Source organism: Helianthus annuus, chromosome 10, assembly GCF_002127325.2.
Source record: "Helianthus annuus cultivar XRQ/B chromosome 10, HanXRQr2.0-SUNRISE, whole genome shotgun sequence".
In the NCBI taxonomy this organism is placed as follows: domain Eukaryota; kingdom Viridiplantae; phylum Streptophyta; class Magnoliopsida; order Asterales; family Asteraceae; genus Helianthus; species Helianthus annuus.
The window spans coordinates 93,461,303-93,471,608 of record NC_035442.2 but is presented as its reverse complement, the minus strand read 5'-3'; the positions used below and the strand labels follow the sequence as shown (position 1 = coordinate 93,471,608).

The following is a 10,306-nucleotide window of genomic DNA, read 5'->3' as shown; positions in this document are numbered from 1 at the left end:
AAGAATGTGGTAGTATAACCCTTACTATCTACCCCGGTCATTCTAAGGTTCAGAAATTTATTTGCTATCTGTTCTTTTCATTGGGAGGGCATAATTTCCTTTCTACCATATTTTTAAATTCCTCCCATTCCATGTTGTATATTCTATCACTTCCTCTTGACTGGAGGATAGTGTTCCACCATTCTAAGGCTGAGTTTTTAAATAGATTAAAAGCAAACATGATCTTATTTTCTTCCGAACACTTGCTTATTTTTAAAAAAGCCTCAGTCTTTTCTATCCAGCGTAGAGCTGCAATGGGTCCTTCATTGCCCGAGAATTCTATTGGTTTGCAGGACCATAATTCTTTATAAGAACAACCATAAGGCATGGTTCTTCTTCTTTTAGGAATGGGCACTTGAAGTACAGGTCCATTGTTCACGCTGTGTTCAGGTTCAGTTGGTCGCTTACTACTATGTTTACTTTTATTTTCTGCTTCCTTAACATTTTGGATAATAAAAGGCATCGCATCAATGATTCCTTGTGCCACTATATGTTGGGTGGCACTATTATCCACTTGGTTTCCATTGTTATTGTTGTTTGGATTCTCATTATTCAGATTATCGTTATTCGGGTGATTATCACTCTGGTTTTCCTGGTTCACTTCGTTGTCCATCTGAATTTTAAACATTTACCACATATTAATATCACAAAATAATATTTGAATATAGCCAATCACATGTCACACACTTTTGGTCAAAAGCGTCAATCATTGAGACTTTACTCCATTCATATAACATGCATTTATTACATACCAGTATTGAAATTAAAATTACAATATCGACTGAAATTTAAAGCTACACTACTTAGTAATAGGCATCGGTAGTTTTTTTTCAAACACACATATTATATATATATTATTATATTATTATTATATTATTACTACCATTTTCACCATTCCATTCATGGATATGGATTCATCCAGAAATCTATATTGCGTTCATCGTATTTCCATACGAGACACTCTCCCACCTGTCTCATCTGTTCACTACTTTTTAAAATTTCCTCACCGAATGTCCTAAGTTCTTGTACATTTTCTGCACTCATTGGGGGTGCAGGTTCTAGGACTGGGTTCGGAATCTGGGGTGCGGGTTCCTGGTATGGGGCATGGTTTGGGTAAAGATTCTCTAAAATCTCTCTAATGAATACTTCATTATCATAATAGGGATCTAGAGGATCTAACCCTGGGTAGGCTCCTAGATTTGGCATGGGCAAATCTTCATGGATGGGGTAACGTTGCACATAGTCCCTGTTGTCGTCCCACCATGGGTCGTAATTTGGGTCTAGGGGATTTGGTGCGGGTACCCTAGGTATTTCCTCCGGATTGAAATCATGCATATCTACTTGGTTTTTAGGGTTTTCTATTTCCATTGGATGGTCAAGAATTGCTGGTTGTGGTTGGGGTGCTAACATGTGCTCCAGGTTTGGGTCAGCTGAAGTGGTTGCTAAGATATGGATATTGGCTATACCCCTATTAAGCATATCCTGGGCATAAGCATCGGTTTCTCTTTTAGCTGCGGCTAGTGCTCTCTGGTCTTGTAACTTTTTCATACGCTTTCTACGCTCATGTGCTCCCCTACTGAATCATCCCCTCTTTTTCTGAGCAAATGGCTCTTCAGATTGAGCCTTAAATACGAATATTCCTTCTTCCGTATCAGCAGAGTACCCCGAGAGGGCAGGCTGAGAAGAGGCACCTTCGCTTCTAGGCGAACCAGACAATTGACGGTACGCATCAGATGGTCCTTGGTCGCTCATACTGTAAACTAACAAATAGTCAAATAACACATAACAAGAAAATACAATTATGCACGTATTTCCGTAATTTATTTCCTAACACTTTGAATTTTGGTGTCAGCAGAACACTTCTGTGGCTGAATCAGTGGCTTAGCTCTGATACCACCTTCTGTCGCAACCCCCGTCCCCCTATTACAAACCCGGGAACGAAAGGTCGCGGCCAGTTCTGGTGGTATCTTGTTTTTGTCTAATTTGGCAGCGGAATTTTCATCAGGACCGTAGTTAGGAAATATTTTATCAGAGTAAAATACCACACTTTCATAATATTAAACACACGGGATGAAAACCAAGTTTTCAGTACACACATTTTCATAGGGATACACCCTATTTTATTTAATAAAACATCTATTTATTTTTAGGTAACTTTATTGCCACTTTTCCAAGCCTTCAGTGCTATCCTGCTGGCTTCTATTTGGCTTTCACATTTTGTTACCTGAAACGCGTTTTAAAAAACATTTTGTCAGTGGGAAATACTGGCGAGTGAATCCCAGTTTAATCAAGTTTTAATAAAAACCATTGTACAGTATTACGGGCGGTCTCACAATTACATTTGTTTCCAAGTTATACCAATTATCACCCGTGGTACTGTCAGACCCGACTTGTGGAAATGTTACCCCTCCAGTAACAAATTTTGTATACAAAACCCCAACATACCCACGATAATTGTATTCTTACAAATACTCAATAACTGCTTAATATATAATTATTCATGTGAGGTTTTGTAAAAACAGTTAACAAAAGGTTTACAAAAAAACGGATAAACTCACATTGTTTTCTTAGATTATCCGTAAGGGTTTCCTGGTGATAATCTATAAATTACACAAATGCACGCATGTTAGTATAATAACCCATTTTAACATTAGCAATACCCTCCACGAGACGACATTCCAACGACTACGTCGGGCAGAACCACGACAGCCGTTACGGAACCTTAAATCAATCGGGCAGAGTATCTAATACGTATCCAGGGGTCATGATACTTACAACGGGGCAGAACTTCGCTATTTAGGGGGGGGAGGTATAATACCCGTGTATAATGTCTATTTTGAGAGAATTACGTTTAGAAAGAAAGATTTGAACGAGTTTTGCTGAAACCCGATGCCTGCTATTTATAGTGCCACATCTCAACTTTTACTCGGCCCGCATAAATGTTAACAAAGGGCTACACGGCCCTCATCAAACCTGGTCAATGGCGTAGGTGATCCGGGTCAGCTTATAGGTTCAACACGAGTCGGACACGTGTCATCACCGGGCTGCGCCGCATTCTTGATCTCTAGCGGCCCGCGTAAGACTCTTAAGAGGTTTACGCGGCCCAAAACAAACCTAAAATCTTGATTTTTAATTATTTTTGATAATATTTAGGGTATTCGGGGTCCGTTTTCGCGTATGGGGTGTTTTTAGGGACATATTGGGATATTGTAAATATTTTTAAGGTGTTGGAAAAATTTTGAGGGTGTCGGGTTTCTTTTAGGGTTGTTATACCCAGATTCCCTGCAAATCCGACATACCTGCCTCGAATTGATCGCACATCATAGAGTAAAACGAGCATCCCGGTCATGTGCCTTGAGGCTCCACTGTCGATAATCCATTTTGAGAACCTAGGGAACCCCTGCACATGCACAAACCAATTACTTATACAAATAGCCGAAGCCTTTACGGTCTTGGGGTGCATTTTCACTTGCAACACTAACCAAAACATTTTTATCATCAATTTTACATTCATTCTTTTAACAGAAACATTTTGTTTAACCACCCATTTCACCGAATCCGTTTTCAACTTAGGAAACACCTTTTCATCATTTACATTCAAATTTTCTTTGTTTTCAAACGGTTTCTGTTTTACCACATATTTCTTTTTACTCTCAAGTGGCCGTTTCATGATTTGTTTTGGAACAAACTTTGAGTTCATTTCATTGACCACATCTGAAGGTTTTGTCTAAACATACTTTTGAAATTTGTTTGGACAATTATACGAAATATGTCTGATATGCACAAAATGTAACATATAATTGTATCAAATACGATATAAAAACAACCCTTTTCAATACTAATGTTGAAAAAAATACGTTTCTTTGTTTACTTTTGATTTTCAGGTTGATCGCCTAAGTTATTACTAATGACTATTGTATCCATTGACAATCTGTAGGTGAAGGTGGTTACTACCGAAAATATACTTGATGCTTATCCATATGTAATTACGCTTTGGTCCAATACAAACTAATGACTTTTATCAACTATTGTATCCATTGACAATCGGTAGGTGAAGGTACGTGAAAAATTCAGAGAGCGGGTAATATGATTTTTAGACCCAGCAAAATCAACCCATACATTCAACTTTGGGTTAGAATGGATATTATTTTTGTAGCAGATGAGTTAAGTTGGGTTAACAAGAATTGTTAAGAGGGTCAAGATGGATAACTTTAAAAAAATAACAAATAACATCGTGGATTAGGATGGTTTATCCGGGTAAACACTACCACTCTGTTCCCGAGACTCATTTAACAGGGGAGGGGAGGAAAAAGAGAAGAAAATATGAAAAAACATGTTCCCGAGTTTCATTTAACAGGGGGATGAGAGGGAAAATGGAAGAAAATATGACCATATATTCATTCTCCCAAATTGGAGAGATTAGGACAGAAAATTTTCCTTCCCCTCACCTCACCACACCTCACCCTGCTCACCTCACCTCACCCTGTTAAATGACTCGGGAACATAGTGTACAACTTCCATGCATTCTTCTTTTTTCTCATCTCTCACGCCCAAATCACCACCATCCTACAACCTCCATTCCACCATCTTCGACCAACAAAACTCGGACTCTCAACACAACATCACGATCCCTTATCTCCGTCGCTGAAACCTACATTGCAGATCTTCATTTGGGCTTTTTGAGTTTGATTTTAAGTTCTTGATCTTGCCCTAAAGAAACTCTAATCAAGGTCAGTTTTTTTTTTCTTTTAAACATTTATTATGGTTATTTTTTTAGTTTATTCATGTGTAATTGAAGAAATGGTAGGTTAGATACTGTGATTTTGGAATAGATTGTTAAGAGGTTAGTGTAATCAGATGAAGGGTTACAAAGAAACTCAAAAAGCTTAACATTTTTGAATTGGGTCAAAGTTCTGGGTTGAAATTTGAAAATAGCATTTGATTGTCAACGTTATAAAGAAATTTCAATGACTAAGTCAAGTATACACATTTGCAACCCACATTGTTTTAGTTATTGAAATTTTGTAATTTTAAGATTCGATGACTGAGTGAATGATTAATAGAGTATATGTGTTTATTTATTTGTAGGAGACACAAATTATGTTGAATAGAGTTTGAAGATGAAGTTAGTTCATTCAGTTCGAGTAAGGAGCATTCAATAGTTTGGAATTATTTTAAGAAAATACCACCCGGACCGGACAAGATGGGGTTAAGAAAGCGAGTTGTAATGGCAGTGGAAAGGTGTTTAAGGCTAACAAGTTTTTGTTTAGAAATTTGAAATTGAACGAACTAGGATTGTAGCTTTATGTTAGATGTTTTCAAAGCTTTTGTCACAAACGCTTTGTAATCTTTTGAGCTTGGCTCGGCTAGATTCAAGCTTTTAACGCGGGTATCTCAAGTCTGCTAGTTTAAGATTCTTACATTTTGTTACAGAAGTTCTTAACATGATTATATAAGGATGATTCTTTGCGTAAATCTGAGTCTTTTGGAAATCGGGAATATACATTTTTTTTTTTTTTTTGCCTTGTGATATACTTCAGCTTGCAGTTTTATCTGATTCTCAAAGCGGTTCAAATATCGACTTTGCTTATCACACTGCCTAAAGCCCACTATGGCTTCCTTCCTTGAAGTCCGGTAAATGTACCGAAATAAAAAATTTTAAATTCGATGATGGAATGGTAGAATTTCTCATTATTTGTCACATCCCTTCCATAATCATATGGGCAAAATTTGACTCTTTATGCAAATATATTGCTTGTGATATTTAAAATTGGTACAAATGATATCACAAAGCTAACATCAACATTCATGTATAGGAGGTATATATATCTCAAATTTTGGAAATTATGTTCAGTACAGGTTGATGTGTCTGTGTTTTCAAGCGGCCACAATGCAAAAGCGAAATTTCAACTTCAGATGTGTTCACAAACCTGGATTCCTCACTGTGGTTGCATCTATAATGGAAACAAGTAATAACATCCTGCTGAATGTCAACGTTTTTTGCTTTCTTATTAGTGGTGGCAAAAAGCGCAGGTCGGGTGTGTTTGATAACGGATCAAAACGAGTTTGGGTCGATATGGGTCAAAATAGTCACCCTTTCTTTTACAAATCGGTTAGTAGATTTTGTTTGTCTCTTACAAACGGATCAAAACGAGTTTGGGTCGTAGGCATATACATCCTATTCGATAATAGGGTGCTGTAAGTTTTTTTTTTTGATATTTTTATTTATATAATTTTTAGCCTGCCACGCCCAAATCCATCTTGACAAAACCCCATCTTGACATAAACCTATCCTAACCCATTTCTTAATAAACCCATCCTAACCCATTACCCAAACCTGCCCAACCCACCCATTTAGCCATGATTTCTAATATTGATACATTACCAATAGATCATTTGCGGGATAATTGGTGACATAGCTCCGACAACTTTGCCAGCGTTGTAGGGATCATCTTAAGACTACTCGGTATGGTGAGGGTCATCCCTAAGGGGATGGGCCGCCACGTAGGACGCCACATCATCAGGAGTGAGGATGGGCCTAAAGGGGATGGATCCAGGGGGTGGAGGATGGGGCCCCACACTATTTATAAAAACAATAAAAAAAAATAAACTAATTTGATTTTAGAGAGAGAGAGAGAGAGGAAAGAGAGAAGAGAGAGGAGAGAAAAACATCCCTGTCGCATGCATCCTTGGGGCGACAGAGAAGCCGGGACAAAGCATAGGGGGGCGGTGTGGGGGTGCGGCGCCGGGCCTCGCCGGGGCGAGGCCGGCCCCCATACCGTTTAGTCTAATAGATGCAACTAAGTAAATGACGTATTTCACACTAAAATCACCAATACCAAGATGAAGGAAACAATAATTGTGAAGAGATGGTCACGACTGAACAAATGAATATTCTTCGGACACAAATCGCGGTTTATGCTACCATATGAGAACTTAAAGGTTTGACCTTTGACATCAACCATGGTCAACGATCTTGTAGCTGGGTCTGTGTTTGTTTGTCTAATATGTATATGCATAAACACAGTTCTTTTTAACTGTAAAACAAAAGTTGTTACGATAGAAGAATGAAATAGAAGTATTTTAGGTACATGTTTCATTAGAAATTAATAAACAGAAAAATTGGTACAAGGAATATCAATGAGAACTCGTATTTGACATGATTCCTTAATACACATGTCTTCCATGGTACAACAACTTAATCAAGTAGTTGCTGTGCTGTGGACAAGCAAGAAACTTAACCAAAAACGTGTTGTGTTTATATCTATTTCGGTTTTTCTTGATGTGTAGAACAAAGTTATTGAGCTTAGTTTTATAGTCGTATAGAAAGAAAGACTACATAAACACTTAACTCTGTTAAATGACAAAATTGAATTGTAGTATTAAGCAAGCATCTTTAGACTGATTAAAAACAATTCAACTTCTGATATAACATATACATAGAGACACAGGAACCATACTTTACAAACTGGTATCACATTTACGTAACGTTTCATTTCATTTATTTTCTTACCAATAATCACGACACGAGCATTGGCCGTGTTCAAAATGGTGATAAATCTTCGAATCTCCGACGACTATTTCTCTGTGACATATCAGCGAAATCTTTTTCATAGCATCATGACAATCTTCACAAATTCTAACATTTTTCCGAACCAAAACAGGTGTTCCAATCGACATAGAGATCAACCCAAAGCAAACCGCAAGTCTCACACTATGCCAATCTGCTGACTTTGACCTTTTTTTCAAAAAGTCAACTGGCTTGAATTTAAACACATTATTACCATAAGGATTCTTTAATATTACATCTAAAACATCATATATCAGATGACTATGTTCATGTGATCTATCTTGATCTGTGAACTTAAAGGTTTGACCTTTGACATCAACCATGGTCAACCCAACTGTTTTCATCAACTGTTGACTTTCCATAATAGATTTGACCCGTCTAACATCCTCCCATCTCCCTGTTTCAGCGTACAAGTTTGACAGTAAAACGTACAGCCCCGTGTTATCACGTCCCAGTCGTAAAATCTGCTTAGCAGCAAATTCAGCAAGTTCAACATCCTTGTGTTGTCGACTTGCAGCAAGCAAAGATCCCCATATTCGAGACGTAGGCTCAAGGGGCACTTTGGTAATTAGCTCTTTCGCTTTATTGAGGTCACCAACGCGTGCAAGAAGATCAAGCATACAACCATAATGCTCTATACTCGGATCAATCCCGTATTCACTTTTCATTTTAGTGAAGTAATTCCATCCTTTTTCCACCATGCCCGAAACACTACAAGATGTTAAAACCGAAACAAAAGTGCTCGAATTAGGCTTTATGCCCGTTTTCTTCATCTCAGAGAACAAATTAACTGATATTTCACCATACCCGTGAATCGCATATGCCATAATAATCGTGTTCCATGAAATAACATCCTTCAATAAAATCCCATTGAAAACTTCCCGAGCTGAAACAAGATCCCCGCACTTTGAGTACATACACGTCAGTGAATTGAGAACAAACGTATTTGAACAAAAGCCCGATTTAACAACATACCCATGGATTTGCTTTCCTTCCCGTAAAAGGGCTACCTCAGAATACACAGACAATATGGTACTAACCGTCGTAGCATCGGGTTTGAAACCATCATTCCACATATCACAAAAGAACTTTAGCGCGTCTCTATATTCACCGTTTTGACCAAGGGCAGAAAGTAGAGTATTATATGATATTAAATTTCTTTGATGCATTTGATTAAAGATTAGTTTTGCCAATCTCGGTTCTCCACACTTTCCATACATATCTATTAAAGCAGTGTCGAGTACAATGTGAGGAAGAAACCCGACTCTGATTGCATAAGCATGGACGGTTTTACTCCTGAACAACGATCCTATCTGTGAACAGGAGGGAAGCAAGTTAATCAGTGATATGTTATCGGGTTTGAGACCATTTTCTTGCATCTTCCTGAAGCAAGAAAATGATTCAAACGGTTTACCATTTAACGCATACCCATGAATCATTGCATTCCAAGCTGCAACATGTATGCAAGAATTCATGTTTAAAACCCTCTCCGCATAACAAAGTCCGCCACATTTCCCATACATATCAATTAGTGACGTCTGAACCCTTTCGTTGCATTCCAACTTGCTTTTAATTACTAGCGTGTGAATTTCCTTCCCTTTGGTCAAAGAACACACGAGAGAACTCGCGTGAAGAGCACTTACAATTGTGAATCTGTCAGGCTGGATTCCGTGTTGTTGCATTTCAAAAACACATTCCAACGAGCTTAACCCATCGTTAACCAAGATATACCCATTAATCATCGAGTTCCACGAAACCAAGTCTCTCACAGGCATTTCATCAAACACCTTCTCCGCAAACTCAATGCACCCAACCTTTGCATACATTATAATAAGAGAGTTACACACATGCAAATCCAAATCCAACCCAACCGTAAACAACTTAGAATGAACCTTTTGCCCCTCAACAAGATCCAAACACCCACCACACGCCTTTACCACAAACGGATATGTAAATTTGTCAGCTCGAATGCCATTGACCGACATTCGATAATACAACTCGAGAGCTTCTTTATAAAACCCATTATTCGTTAACACCCGAATTACAAGATTCCAAACAAAGCTACTTCTCTTATCCATTTCATCGAACAGTTGGAGTGCATTATCAACAGACCCACTTTCCACATACGAAATGAAATGTTCCATCTGTCGAAGTAAACTCGTTTTCGCCATTGATGAATTCGAGTGGAGTTTAGTGTTTTTTACAGGATTTAAAGGCTTCTGCTTGATGGGGTCGTACTGATTGATGAATTCTGCAGCTCTTTTGGCTCGTGTTCTTGGAGTGTTTTCATTAATTATGAAGTTGAAAGATGAACTTAGTGATAATAAGGCTGCCATTTTTGAAGCCTCGAAATCAGATATTGAATTTGAGCTTCATTGGAAACGATTATAGTACCACTGGCGGGATGAAGAAGAAACAGTTGATTAGTTTGGATAAAATATAGGAAACTGAAATTATGCAAATCACCCCCCTCAACTTTGATTGTATTAAATGATTCGAGACACACTCCAACGTCGTTACTAACACAAATCGTTTTTTTTTTTTTTTTTTTTTTCCAAACCCAAACCGGTTTTAATTTTCACCGGTTCCAATAGAACTTGGTTTCGCCCGGGTTTGGTCGGTTACGGTTTCGGTTCGGTTCATACACCAGTTCTTACACGCATATTTTAAAAAAATCGACAAAAAGAAAGAAAAAAA

At 38.0% G+C, this 10,306-nt stretch overlaps 1 protein-coding gene and 1 long non-coding RNA gene across 2 annotated transcripts; one reads left to right on the top strand and one right to left on the bottom strand.

Moving 5' to 3' along the window:
* The first annotated feature begins 4,487 nt into the window (after positions 1-4,487).
* On the top strand, positions 4,488-5,459 carry LOC110882423. Its single transcript, XR_002560089.2, has 2 exons — positions 4,488-4,769; positions 5,128-5,459. It is a non-coding gene; the product is annotated as an uncharacterized LOC110882423 (long non-coding RNA).
* Positions 5,460-7,400: 1,941 nt separating this feature from the next.
* Positions 7,401-10,051, bottom strand: LOC110885583 (pentatricopeptide repeat-containing protein At4g35130, chloroplastic). The gene has a single exon (XM_022133285.2). The coding sequence runs from the start codon at positions 9,943-9,945 to the stop codon at positions 7,549-7,551; it is 2,397 nt and encodes a 798-aa protein (XP_021988977.1). The 5' UTR covers positions 9,946-10,051; the 3' UTR covers positions 7,401-7,548.
* Between the last annotated feature and the right edge of the window lie 255 nt (positions 10,052-10,306).